The 14,258-nt window shown below is 36.0% G+C and overlaps 1 protein-coding gene across 3 annotated transcripts in view; it reads right to left on the minus strand.

Annotated features, from left to right (window-relative positions):
* Positions 1 to 14,258, minus strand: part of Frl (formin-like protein) — a 659,403-nt gene that overhangs the window by 63,429 nt on the left and 581,716 nt on the right. Inside the window, exon 21 of one of the 3 annotated variants that reach the window (XM_070084295.1) lies at positions 13,784 to 13,798. The exons of the other annotated variants lie outside the window; for them this stretch is intronic. Coding sequence (XP_069940396.1) covers positions 13,784 to 13,798 — 15 coding nt within the window. The remainder of the gene's footprint in view (positions 1 to 13,783; positions 13,799 to 14,258) is intronic. 3 annotated transcript variants of the gene reach the window in all.

The raw sequence follows: 14,258 nt of genomic DNA on the forward strand, positions 1-14,258 counted from the left end.
ATGTGTGAGTATGTTAGATAGGAGTGAATGGAAACAAATGGCTTTTGGGACCTGATGAGCTGTTGGAGTGTAAGCAGCATAATATTTTGTGAAGGGATTCAGGGAAACTGGTTTGTCAAATTTGAGTCCTGGAGGTGGGAGGTACAATGCCTACACTTTAAATGAGGGGTTTGGGATATTGGCTGTTTGGAATGACATCTAAACTGTCGTATTTGAGCGCCTCTGAAAAGACAACGATTATGTGTGAATGATGGTGAAAGTGTTTCTTTTTCTTTTTAGGTCACCTTGCCGTGGTGGGAGATGGTCGATGTGTTGGCAAAAAAAAAAAAAAGCTTAATCTAAAAGGCAGAAACTGAAGTCAAATGATTGAAATAGGTGTTACAGTCAACAGCACACAACAAACTGCTCAGAGAGAACCACAATTACCCAAAATTATTACAATCAAAACTAAGTGCTAAACTCACAAGTCATAGCACTGAAGGGTAGAATGTGTTAAAGATGTAATATGCCAGATCAGAGAAACACAAACAGATGACCATTGATGAGCTGCATGTACCCTATAACAGCCTATTTGTAATAACGTATTTAACTAACTGACATGTTTGAGCCTTGTCATGTCTAGTTTTGAATCTCTTTATGAAGCGTGCTTCTATATCATTACTTAACTAATTCTACTTACCACTTTTACTTAGAAAAAAAAAAACTTCCTGATAGCCTGTGGCTTACTAGGATGTGTAATTTCCAATTATATCCCCTTGTTCATATTGAATTCATAGTAAAGAGTGCATGCTTGCCTTCCCTATCTATGCCCATAAGTACTGTAATCCTTTCAGTCGCCATCACTTTGAGCTATGTCATTGAGGTAAGAGTCTCTTATGTAGTTTTGCATCATGAGCTCAGCTCACTCAGATATGCTGCGAGTGGTAAATTTTAGTCTAGATATAAGAGAATGGATCTATGGTGAGGGTGCACAGTATAAAAAAAAATCCTGCCCCAAGCAGTGCATAATGGGAAAAGCAAAACTCTCATCATGTGTTTGGTTTAAAATAGCAGTTTTAAGGTGTTTTCTAAGATGGTATTTATGGTTTTATTGGCTGTTTCCTGGTATTATTTGATAGAATGAAAGACACTACTGAAGCATAGATATTATTTTGTTTGGTTTCAGGACAGGAAATAGCCTAAAATTGAGCTCAAAGTAGAGGAAATATTTGGATGATTATCCTGAGGATGAGTAAAGCCCCCTACATCCCCTGACCTGTTTTATGGGTTTTTAACCCTTTCAGGGTCGAGAGGCGCTCTCCTAAACTTGTTCTCAGGGTCGAAAATTTTCCAGAAAAAAAATAATTTTTTTTCTTATGAAATGATAGAGAATCTTTTCCTGATCATAATGACACCAAAAGTATGAAATTTTATGGAAAACTTATGGAATTATGCTCTTGCGAAGTTAGCGGTCTCAACTATGTTTACGCATCGGCGATTTTGCCCACTTTGAGCCCTATTTTCGGCCAATTCCAATTTACTAGTTGACAAAAATCATAACTATTTCACTAGAACTCCATTTTTTTCTATTGAATGAGTACAAGAAACCATCCATTTACCGATTTCAATTATCCAATAAAGTTGTCAGAAATTGTCAATTTTGCCAATGTCACACAAATTTCAAAAGATGCCGATTTCCAAATAGGGTCCAGAATAAACAAGACAGACATTCCTGGCACTAAAATAACATTTCCTCTGTTCATTAGTCATGTCCCCAGTCCCTCTTACATTTCTTTTGCTTTCCACTTTGAATTTTTATTCTCACAAAAAAATAGAAGATTTACTGTTATGGAGACTACTGCATTAGTGTAGAAATGGTATAAATAATATCAGCACACTTGTGAAAGAATATTAGACTCACCAGTTGACGTGTATTGGACGCATGGCATGATTTGTTTACTTCCGAACATTGGGAAAAATCGAACATTTCTGCTACTTTGAGCTCAATTTCAAGGTACTTTTCATTGTGAAACCAATCAAAATCATCTCAATTTCTGTAATATGTTTCCCATTCTATAAAATGAGACCAAGAAAACTAGAATACAACCATAAATACCATACGAAAATACAGTGCAACTTCGCTGTTTTAAACTAAAAACACAAAGTTTTTTTTCTCATTATGCACTGTGTGCTGCAGGATTTCTTTTATACTGTGCACACTGACCACATAGACCCATTCTTTCATATGTAGGCCTACCAGCTTTCTCTCGTTAGATCTGAAGGCTCTAGAATTTACGCGTACTAGTATGTCGAAAACCCTGAAAGGGTTAATAGGTCTGATTCAATTATTGGAAAGATGTAAACTATGACCAATCATTCCTGGTTATATTTTATTATTGTGAATATGAATTCAAAATAGAAAGCAAATGTAATAATAGAGAGGCCTGGGGACATGATTAATGAACATGGAAATGTTGTTTTAGTTTCAGGAATGTCTATAATGTTTATTTTGCACTCTTATTTTTTAATTGATATTTTTTTAATTTTGTGTAAATTGACCAAATTTCCAACTTCTGTGCACTTTACAGGGTAGTTATAATAGTTGAATGAGCAGTTTCTTGCACTCAGTTATTAGAATGGAAGGCATACTAGCAAAATAGCTAAGAATATAATTGAGTAGAGCAATTTAATTGTGTGTGCAATGTGCACTAGGGCACAAGCTTTTGTAGAGAAACACCACCCTGACAAAGCTGAAACAAGCCATATCTGCAACATGTTTAGTGAGAAAATCCTGTCCCACTTCAGGGAAATCTTCAAGAGACGCCAGAAACAGAGAACTCTGGACAGTTATTTTGTGAGACATGGGTCCAGTGACTCTCAAGCTGGTCCTAGTGACAATAAAAGACAGAGAAGGGAAGTAACCCCAGAGAAGGCTTTGCTACCTAAAGTCTTTATGGAGGGGGATTCCCCTTCCAAACACTAGCTCCTCCCTATCTTCCAGAAGCCAGCATTAGCCTTCAATAAAGGTAAGTAATACTTACATAATTGTTAAAAAAAAAAATTTTGTGAATATTTTTGTTTGGAATGGATTAATTTTATTTCCATTAACTCTTATGGGAAATATTAATTTGGTTATCGGCCATTTCGGTTATTGGCTGACCTTCTGGAATGGATTACGGCCGATAACCGGGGGTCCACTGTACAAAGATAGCCACTATCATGCTGAGGCATTTCGAGCAAACTAATCCTAATACATAGTAACTAACTAAAACTAGATGAGATAATAGTACATAGTAACTATACTTAAAACTAGACAAGTAATAGTGGTTAGCTGTTTTACAATCTTATTTAAACTTAATACAAGTGAGTAGGGTTCAGTAAAATGAGCTTGAAATTGCACACAAAATCTACCTCACAAGTAATGGTGCAGGTGGTAATATTTTATTGAATGGCAGAATTAAAAAGCCAGGAGGTCACATAATAAGTCTAATTAGCAGATGTTTTGGCCAATTTGGTTAATATTGAGAAATAAGATTATTTTATGGATTTGCAGAATTAAGAGCCTAGAGGTCACATAATAAAACTAGTTTGCAGATGTATGGTTGATTTGGTTAACCCTTAAACTGTCCAAGCAGATCTACAATCACATGCGTAGTGCTCCAAAAATAGATCTACTTTTTTTTTACATATTTTCAAATATATATAAAAAAAAAAAAAAGTAGATCAAAGTTTTTTTACACATTTTCAAATGTAAAAAAAAAAAAAAAAAAGAAGAAAGATCTACTTTTTTTTTTACATACTTTCAAATGTTGAAAAAACGTAGATCTACGTTTGGACAATTTAAGGGTTAATATTGAGAGAGATGATTTTTTAGCAAAGTCCTAAATTTACAAGCTGTCAGGGGATCCTTGACCAGTTCTGGTAGCGAGTTCCAGATCTTTGGGCCTTTTATGTGCATAGCGTTCTTGCATAGTGAGAGACTGACTCGAGGGATGTTGAAAAGTGCCTTATGCCTTGCATTGTGGCTGTGCATTCTGTTGTAACTGTCTAGGAGTAGTTTTACGGGAGGGTTTACAGTGGAGTTTAATGTTCTGTATATGTAGTAGGCACAAGAAAAAGAGTGTATGTCTTATATATTTAGCAAGTTGAGTCTTTTGAAAAGTGGTGGGGGTGTGCTGTCTAGCACAGGAGCTGGTTATCACCCGCACAGCAGCTTTTTGTTGCATTATTAAGGGTCTAAGGTGGTTGGCTGTGGTTGAGCCCCAGGCACAAATACCACAGGTGAGGTAAAGATATACAGTGGACCCCCGGTTAACGAACTTTTTTCATTCCAGTAGTATGTTCAGGTGCCAGTACTGACCGAATTTTTTCCCATAAGGAATATTGTGAAGTAGATTAGTCCATTTCAGACCCCCAAACATACACGTACAAACGCACTTACATAAATACACTTACATAATTGGTCGCATTTGGAGGTGATCGTTAAGCGGGGGTCCACTGTATTAGAGAATGGTACAGGGTAACGAGAGTCGTTTGTGGTACATAGTATTGTATCTTGGAAAGGATTCCTACTGATTTGGAAATTTTCTTGGCTATGTGATGGGTTTTTTTTTTTTTCAACAAGTCGGCCATCTCCCACCGAGGCAGGGTGATGGGTATGGGACTGATTATTATTATTATAGTCAAGGAGAAGACCTAGAAATTTGCCCTCCATGTGTCTTGATATAGGGGAACCATTTAACAATATCTTAAGTTGGATATTTGAGGCTCTGTTGCCAAACAGCATGAAGTATGTTTTGTCTATGTTGAGAATGAGTTCATGGTCATCATCCAAGCATATATCTTTAGCAATTCATTGTTACAGTGTTTCCAAGCACAGCTGGGTCTGAATGGGAGTAGACATATGTAGTGTCATCTGCAAATAGAACTGGTTTAAGGAGTTGGGATGCATTGGAGAGATCATTGATGTTGATGAGAAAGAGGAGTGGGCCTAGGACACTACCCTGGGGTACTCCTACAGCTACAGGTTGGATAGCGGAGTTGACTCCATTTGAATGTACATACTGGTGTCTGTCATTAAGATAGGATTTTAGGTAGTCAAGAGAATGTCCTCTGATGTGTAATGATTCAGTTTGAGGCGCAAGAGATTGTGCTCGACTGTGTCAAATGCTTTTCGTAGGTCAATAAAGAGCCCCAGAGGATATTCATTTTTATCAAAAGCTGTGTATATTAATTCAAGCATTTGTATAATAGCATCAATCATACTTTTTTTTGGTCTAAACCCAAACTGGCATGAGTTAAGTATGTTGTTGGATGTAAGGTAGAGTAAAGTTGCTTGTGTATTATTTTTTCAAATATCTTGGAAAGTATGGGCAAGTTTGATATGGGTCTATAGTTGTTCAAATCAGTTAGATCTCCTCCTTTATGGATTGGGGTGACCCTTGTTGTCTTGAGTATAGATGGGAAGGTTGAGGATGCTATAGATTTGTTAAACATTGTTGCAATAATGGGTGACAGCTCAAGTGCAGCTTTTTTATATATGAATAGTGGCAAGTTATCTAGATCACCTGCTTTGTTCTTCAATGATTTAATGACGAGTGAGACTCCAGTGGAATTAGTTGGAGCTAGAAATAGAGTATTTGGGTAGTTGCCAGTGAGGTACTCGCTCGGTTGGGTATTTGAGCTAGGAATTTGACTTGCTAGCTTTGATCCTACAGTAGAGAGGAAGACATTAAATTTGTTGGCCGTGTCTATAGGTTGTATGTGAGGTTCATCTGGTTTAGTTAAGTTTATCTCTCTATTTCCAGATGGTTTCCTAGAGCCCAAAATTTTGGAGAGGGTTTGCCAGGTACTTTTCATAACACCTTTCATGTCACTAAATCTATTATCATAATACATTTGCTTTGATTTTCATATTAGTTTTGCGAGTATTGATGTGTATCTTTTAGTAAATTCTTTAGTAATTAGGCCTAATCTGAACTGTTTTTCAATTTGGTGTTTTTGTATTAATAGATTTGAGGATACTTTTTATTAGCCATGGGCTGATTAGTCTCTTTCCTGTGATCTGTTTCATTATGATTGGACAATGCTTGTTACAGAGGTTTAGGGTTTTATGTAAAAAAAATTTGACATCTTTATCAATAATATTACTGTCAGCCAGCTCTCTCTGCCAATCAATGACACCTAGTGCTAGTTTTAGGTTGTTTATCGATGTCTCATCATGCAGGCAAAATGAGATCTTTCTTGTTTCTTGAGGCAGTTTAGAGAAGTTGGTTATGAGAAAGGTAGGGTAGAGGTCTGTGGTGTTATCTGTGATTATACCTGCTTGTAGTGAGGATATTGTGTTGGTCCAGATATGGTCAAGTAATGAGGCACTTGTCTCAGAGATTCTTGTTGGCTTCATTATAGAGGGTAGCGACAAGCTGTTGTTCATAGCATTTGTGAAATCAGCAACTGGAGGGTCAGTTGCTTGGATGAGGTTTATATTGAAATCTCCTGCTAGTATCAGATGGTGTTTATTCAACTCTGACTCAATTATCATGTTTCTAAGGTTACTGCTAAAAGTGTAAGTATTTGAGTGTGGTAGTCTGTAGACTGCGCCTACTGTTATAGGTTTCTTAAGTGTTCTTGATGTGAATTTAGCTATTATATATTTGCTGTTTTTGTCCCGTATATTAGTTGATTTCATACATTCTAGTTCATCAGAGTAATAGATGGCAGTGCCTCCTCCTGATTGGTCAGGCCTGCAGTTATGTATGGCTGTGTAACCAGGTATGGTAAATATGTCTGTCAAATCTTGTCTGAGCCAGGTTTCAGTAAGTATAATGAAAGTTATGTAGCATTTAGAAACTTCAGTAATGCAATGAGGTCATCATAGTGTTTACTCAATGATCTAACATTGTAAATGAAGACTGTAATGTTCTTGCTGACACTGAGAAGGGTATTAGCCTGACTAGCAGTGTAGTAATGGCAATTACTGTTTGGATTATGTGTGCAGTTCAATAAGGGGTTGGTATCAGGATTGATAATTGCATTCATAAGGGGTAGGTAGAGAAATAGCTCTTACAATTATTAAAGAAAAACAAAAAGCAATTGATGTTAAACCACTAACAAATATGAACATATGAACTAAGATAATTATTTAAATCTAAAAATAATGGAGCTACTGAATATTAAAGTAAAACAAAAAAAAAGTAAGACACTTTAGCACCTTGATTATTTTAAAGTTAAAAGTAATAGTTTCGAGTATAAAATAAAACAGAGAATAAAACACTTAAGCACCTGAATTAGCACCTTAAATAGCACCTTATATGTCTTAAGTAACTGGGAATTAATTACTGTTATTCACTAATAGGTATGAAAATATGGGTTAAAATAAGGGTAAATTCTACTATACTACAGCTCTGTACATGGTTGATATTGTGTTGAGATATGGCTTAACAAGGTTCAGTCAAACCAGTGAATGAGAGGAAACATGCTCTGAAATGTACCCATCCTGTACTGTGTGGTTTTGATGATAAATCTATGATATTATTCATGCTAGTTAATAATAAAAATAATTAAATACCACTGAAGGTCTGCAATACCAAATGGTTTTTCAATAGATTGGTACAAAAGTCCCTCATCAGTTTCTTATGGTAGATATGCAAGTTCAGTTCATGCAAGCTGTCATTTTTAAGGCAAATACTAATTAACCAATTCACAAAAAAATGAAAAAATGGTTTAATAAGATATCATTATTTTTTTTATTTTCTGTATGGAAAGAAGTGCATTAGTATTGGATTACTGCATCATCATCATTATTATTATTATTATTATTATTATTATTATTAGCATGAAAAGCAACACCAAAATAGTCAAAATAATTATCTTAAAATAATTATTTGACAGCCAAAGTAATGTTGGCAGCCTGAGTCTTAAATACTCAGCAACAACTAAATGAAATATTTTATTTTACAAGTAAAATTATGTCCACAACTTGCAATGTTTTCCTGTGTAGCAGTCAAAGTTTCAACAAAGTACAAAACAATAAACATTACACGTACCATAGTTATATTTATTATAAATTATTATATCTTCTGTGATATCTTCTGGATTATAAATTAATATAAACACTTTCTACCATTTTGTAAATTTTGCAAACCATGGAGAAAGGTCAGTATGAAACACATTACCTGTGGATGTGATATAATCAGTAGAAACCTATTTATTGTAAACTCTAATTATAAGAAGTTGCCATGTACTAATCATAAAAATCCACATTTTGAGTTACTGTGCATCATAGCTGGATCAGCTATTAAAATACATAAAATATTGGAACTTAAATATTATACTGTAATATGGAATTTTTTAAAACTTTTACCTAGTTAATTTCTATTCATAAAATATAAGCAAATGAAAATTAAATGTTACTGATACTGTATATACTGTCTGATTTTTTTAACTCATCAACCATCACTGCAACTTAACCAGATTCTGCAAAAAGCCAGTGTTTTGATCTAAGAAAAATTCCTCTTTTTTTTTTTTAAGAGTTCAGAGTTTTCTCACAGAGGCACTGACAAAAAAATTTTTTTTTTTTTTTTACCTCAACAGTCATCTTCCACCAAGGCAAGGTGTACCTTTGATGATGAGTTTCAAGAGTTTTAATACTCCCATCTCTATGACAATTTCCCTGCCTTTTTTCAAATTTTCACTTTTTTCACTATCCATATGCTTGATAATAGCAGAGATGGTTGAAAGTAAAAACTTATATTCATACACCAATGCACTAATTTCTTGCTTGATTTTCAAAGAAATGGCTTTTAGGGGGCATAATGACTTGGTAATGCAAAAGATGCTGTAATTATAACACAAATGCAGTTTTTTCTTTTATCAAACTGGCCATATCCCACCAAGGCAGGGTGACCTAAAAAGAAAAATGAAAGTTTCTCTTTTTTAAATTTAGTAATGTATACAGGAGAAGAGGTTACTAGCCCCTTGCTCCCACAAATGCAGATATGAAGCATAAATAATCCAGAGTTATTGTGGAAAACAGTCATGACAGCTTCAATCTGAAGAGTAAAACTGCATTACAAACTCTGCTATTGGCTGAGATGCTACCATAGAGACATTCAGCCTTGTTGCTGATTGGCTGCTAAGCCACCCCTCACAGACCCCAACTCTAATTGGTTCAGAGGCTCTCCAAGAAGAAAGCTACCACATCACTGGTTAGCTAAGGCCCACCCACACAAGAACTGATGTGCCTATTATCTGGAGTTTATCTGCAGAGAGTTCCGGGGGTCAACGCCCCCGCGGCCCGGTCTGTGACCAGGCCTCCTTAGGTCAGTGTCCCAGGATGCGACCCACACCAGTCGACTAACACCCAGGTACCCATTTTACTGATGGGGAACATAGACAACAGGTGGAAAGAAACACGTCCAATGTTTCTACTCTGGCTGGGAATCGAACCCAGGCCCTCACCGTGTGAAGCGAGAGCGTTAACCACCAGGCCACCAGAGCCCTATTGGCTCAAATGCTGCCTAAGAGGCAAGCTTCCATAATAAAAATAATAAAAATAATCATAATAATAATAATTCTCCATGGGGAAGTGGAAAAAAATTCTTCCTCCATAAGCCGTGCGTGTTGTAAGAGGCGACTAAAATGCCAGGAGCAAAGGGATAGTAACCCCTCCTCCTGTATATATTACTAAATGTAAAAGGAGAAATTTTCGTTTTTTCTTTTGGGCCACCCCCCCTTGGTGGAATACGGCCAGTGTGTTGAAAGAAGAATGTGGGAATGCTTTGGGTTCGAACCTATGAATATTTGTACATGATACAACTATTACAGGCCTAGCTGATAGCATTGGCATAATACTGTATATAAAGTCATACCATCATACACATATCATACCTCCAATTTTTAATTACAACTCAAAACAAAATTCCTCTATGAGGAGTAAATTCTAACTTCAAAAAACATAACTTCAGGGACCACTGTAAATAAATGTAGTTTTATGTGAATACTGTATATTAATATCAATTTGTGCATTAAGTAAATGACTACATATACCATAAAGAATGTGCATTTATATGAGTGATCAGTATCATAAGTGCAGTGTATATACAGAGAACTATTTATGAGTGGACTTATTGGTGGATGGGTACATGAAAGATGAGGAGAACCACAGAACTGGTGAAGGAAAAAAGGTTGGTGGTGAACCGAGGCATCTGTGGAGATTGAACATTATCCATGGAGGCAAAGATGGGGATGCATGAGAGTATAATGGTACCAACACACTTAGATGAGTGTGAAGCATGGGCTGTGAATGTTGCAGTGAGGAGGAGACTGGAGGCAGTGGAAATGTCAATTTTTGAGGGCAATGTGTGGTGTAAATATTATGCAGAGAATTTGCAGTTTGGAGATTAGGAGGTGAAGTTACTAAAACTAACTCTGAGGAGAGGTTGTTGATATGGTTTTGACATTTACAGAGGATGGAGCAAAATAGGATAACTTTAAGGGTGCATAAATCTGTAGTGGAATTAAGGTGGGGTAGGGGTTGCCCTAGGAAAGGTTGGATGGAGAGGGTACAAGTTTTGTGTGTGAGGGACTTGGATATCCAGCAGATATATGCAAGTGTTTTAGGTAGGAGTGAGGGGCAAATGGTTTTTGGGACTTGAAAAGCTGTTGGAGTGTGAGCAAAGTAACATTTTGTAAAGGGATTCAGGAAAACCAGTTAGCCAGACTTGAGTCCTGGAAGTGAAATATATAGTGGCTGTAATCTGACAGAGGAAATAATGATATTTGCAGTTTGGAGGAGCATCTGAACTATAGTATAAGTGCATCTCTGGCAAGACAGTGACTGAAGTGAATGATTGTGAAATTGTTTCTGTTTTGGGTCACCCTACCTTGGTGGGGGACACCCAGTGTGCCAAGAAAAAAAAAATACAACTTTGGTGAATGTGTGTTATGCTCATGTTTATTTTTATTTGTATTTTATTAACACACTGGCTGTTTCCCACCAAGGCAGGGTGGCCTGAAAAAGAAAAACTTTCATCATCATTCACTCCATCACTGTCTTGCCAGAGGCATGCTTACACTACAGTTGTAAAACTGCAACACTAACGCCCCTTCTTCAGAGTGCTGGCACTGTACTTCCTATCTCCAGGAACCAAGTCTGGCCTGCTGGTTTCCATGAATCCTTACATAAATGTTACTTTGCTTACACTCCAACAGCATGTTAAGTCCTAAAAACCATTTGTCTCCATTTGCTCCTATCTAACATGTTCAAGCATGCTTCTTGGATGTCCAAGCCCCTCACACACAAAACCTCCTTCACCCCCTCCCTCTAACTTTCCTAGGCCAACCCCTACCCCGCCTCCCCTCCACTACGGCTTTATACACTCTCAAAGTCATTCTATTTCGTTCCATCCTCTCTACATGTCCAAACCATCTCAATAACCCTTCCTCAGCCCTCTGGATAATAGTTTTGGTAATCCCACACATCCTCCTAATCTCCAAACCATGGATTCTCTGCATTATATTCACACCACACATTGCCCTCAGACATGACATCTCCACTGCCTCCAACCTTCTCCTTGTTGCAACATTCACCACCCATGCCTCACACCCATACAAGAGTGTTGGTATAACTACATTCTCATATATTCCCCTCTATGCTTTCATGGAGAAAGTTCTTTTTCTCCACAGACTCCTCAGTGCACCACTCACCTTTTTCCCCTCATCAATTCTATGATTCACCCCATCTTTCATAGACCCATCTGCTGACACATCCGCTCCCAAATATCTGAATACATTCACCTCCTCCATACTCTCTCCCTCCAATCTGATATCCAATCTTCTGTTACCTAAATTTTTTGTTATCCTCATCACCTTACTCTTTCCTGCATTCACTTTTAATTTCCTTCTTTTTACATACCATATCAAACTCATCAACCAACCTCTGTAACTTCTCTTCAGAATCTCCTAAAAGCACAGTGTAATCAGCAAAGAATAAAGGAATGAGATTTTTATTATTTGATTATGGTAAAGTACTGTCGTGTAATATTTTTGGTGAAGGGGTCATTAAAAACCAAATAACTGTTTTTAATTTAATAATAATTAAATTTTTAACCCTTTCAGGGTTTCGGCTGTACTAGTACGGCTTATGCACCAGGGTTTTTGACGTACTAATACGCCTAAATTCTAGTGCCCTCAAATCTAGTGAGAGAAAGCTGGTAGGTCTACATATGAAAGAATGGGTCTATGTGGTCAGTGTGCATGGTATAAAAAAATCCTGCAGCACACAGTGCGTAATGAGGAAAAAAAACTTTGACCGTGTTTTTAGATTAAAACAGCGACTTTGCACTGTATTTTCGTATGGTATTTATTGTTGTATTCTAGTTTTCCTGGTCTCATTTTATAGAATGGAAGACATATTACAGAAATTGAGATGATTTTGACAAAGAAAACTACCCTGAAATTGCACTCAAAGTAGCAGAAATGTTCGATTTTTACCAAAGTTCAAAAGTAAACAAATCATGCTATGCGTCCAAAACACGTCAACTGGTGAGTCTAATATTCTTTCACAAGTGCGCTGATAATATTTATACCATTTCTACACCAATGCAGTAGTCTGCATAACAGTAAATCTTCTATTTTTTTGTGAAAATAAAAATTCAAAGTGGAAAGCAAAAGAATGTAAGAGGGGCATGGGGGCATGACTAATGAACAGAGGAAATGTTATTATAGTGCCAGGAATGTCTTTCTTGTTTATTCTGGACCCTATTCGGAAATTGGCATCTTTTGAAATTTGTGTGAAATTGGCAAAATTTCTAAATTCTGACCACTGTATTGGATAGTTGAAATCGGTAAATGGGTGGTTTCTTGTACTCATTCGACAGAAAAATGGAGTTCTAGCGAAATATTTATGGTTTTTGTTGACAAGTACACTGGAATTGGCCGAAAATAGGGCTCAAAGTGGGCAAAATCGCCAATGCGTAAACATCGTCAAGTCTGCTAACTTCGCGAAAGCATAAGTCCAAAAGTTTTCCATCAAATTTCATACTTTTGGTGTCATTATGATCAGGAAAAGATTCTCTATCTTTTCATAAGAAAAATTTTTTTTTTTTTTTTTTTTTGAAATTTGGCCGACCCTGAGAACAAGTCTCTGAGAGGGCCTGTCGACCCTGAAAGAGTTAAAGACCTGACCTTCCTGTGATATATTCTGTATTTAAATTACAATATGAAATGTAAAAGTATAATTCAGGCCAGATGACATGATGTTATGTCTGTGGGCAATGTGTGGTGCGAATTTTTTGTAGATAATTTGTAGCTGAAGAAGATGAGGAGGTGCGAGATTACCAAAAAGCTTGTTCAGAAGGCCCATATACGTGTACACCCCTAAGCAGTGACTGACAATAGTGCTACATAGCCTATGATGTAAGCACAGAATTATAAGTATCCTCTGGCTTAGCTACATAAGCATAGTAACAGATCACATTAAGTCTGTCACAGCAAGGATATGCCAGCATCTGGTAATAATTAAGTGTTTTATGATTCAACTTCAAGTGGAGACAGTAAATGCTGGATGTCAATGAAGAGAACTATGACCAGGTTATAACAGTGATGAATTAAATACAGTATTTTACATATATCAGAGATATCAATATGTTAAGGCAACAATACTGTTCTGTACATTTTTTTTACAATTATGCAGGTTTCTGATCATATCACATTGAACCACAAAGTATTAAAATTACTAATGCACACAACATATTCAGTGTTAGTTTTATTAAAACAACAATATAATGTGAACTATCAAAATTACCTCTCCTCCATATCCCTGAAGAAAAGACGAGAAAGCAAAAATGAGAAAAACACAGATAATTAGCATAAACATATAGTTAAAGTAAATTACGTATATTTAAATGTAGACAGAACAAGAATTTAAATTTATTGTAATTTAAAATAAATTCACAATGAACACAACAACATAAAACATAGGTTAAGTTATTTATAATTCTAACTTATAATGTTATCATGATAAAATGACCCTAAAGAAAAATTTTAATTATATACAAATTACCAGCTTCATATTATGCAACCCTGAAGCTTAACTCCATCATTCAATTTTATAATTTTAAACAAAATTGTACCTGGGAAAATTAATGCAAACACATTTAGTGAAAATCCTTCTTAGAAACAAGTTAATTCCATGACTCTTTTTTCATGAATTTTATTTCTTAAATTTTAATATATTCAATTCATCATTACAAGACATTATGTTTGAAAGAGTTTTTACT

The sequence above is a fragment of the Cherax quadricarinatus genome, chromosome 12 (assembly GCF_038502225.1).
Source record: "Cherax quadricarinatus isolate ZL_2023a chromosome 12, ASM3850222v1, whole genome shotgun sequence".
Taxonomy (NCBI): domain Eukaryota; kingdom Metazoa; phylum Arthropoda; class Malacostraca; order Decapoda; family Parastacidae; genus Cherax; species Cherax quadricarinatus.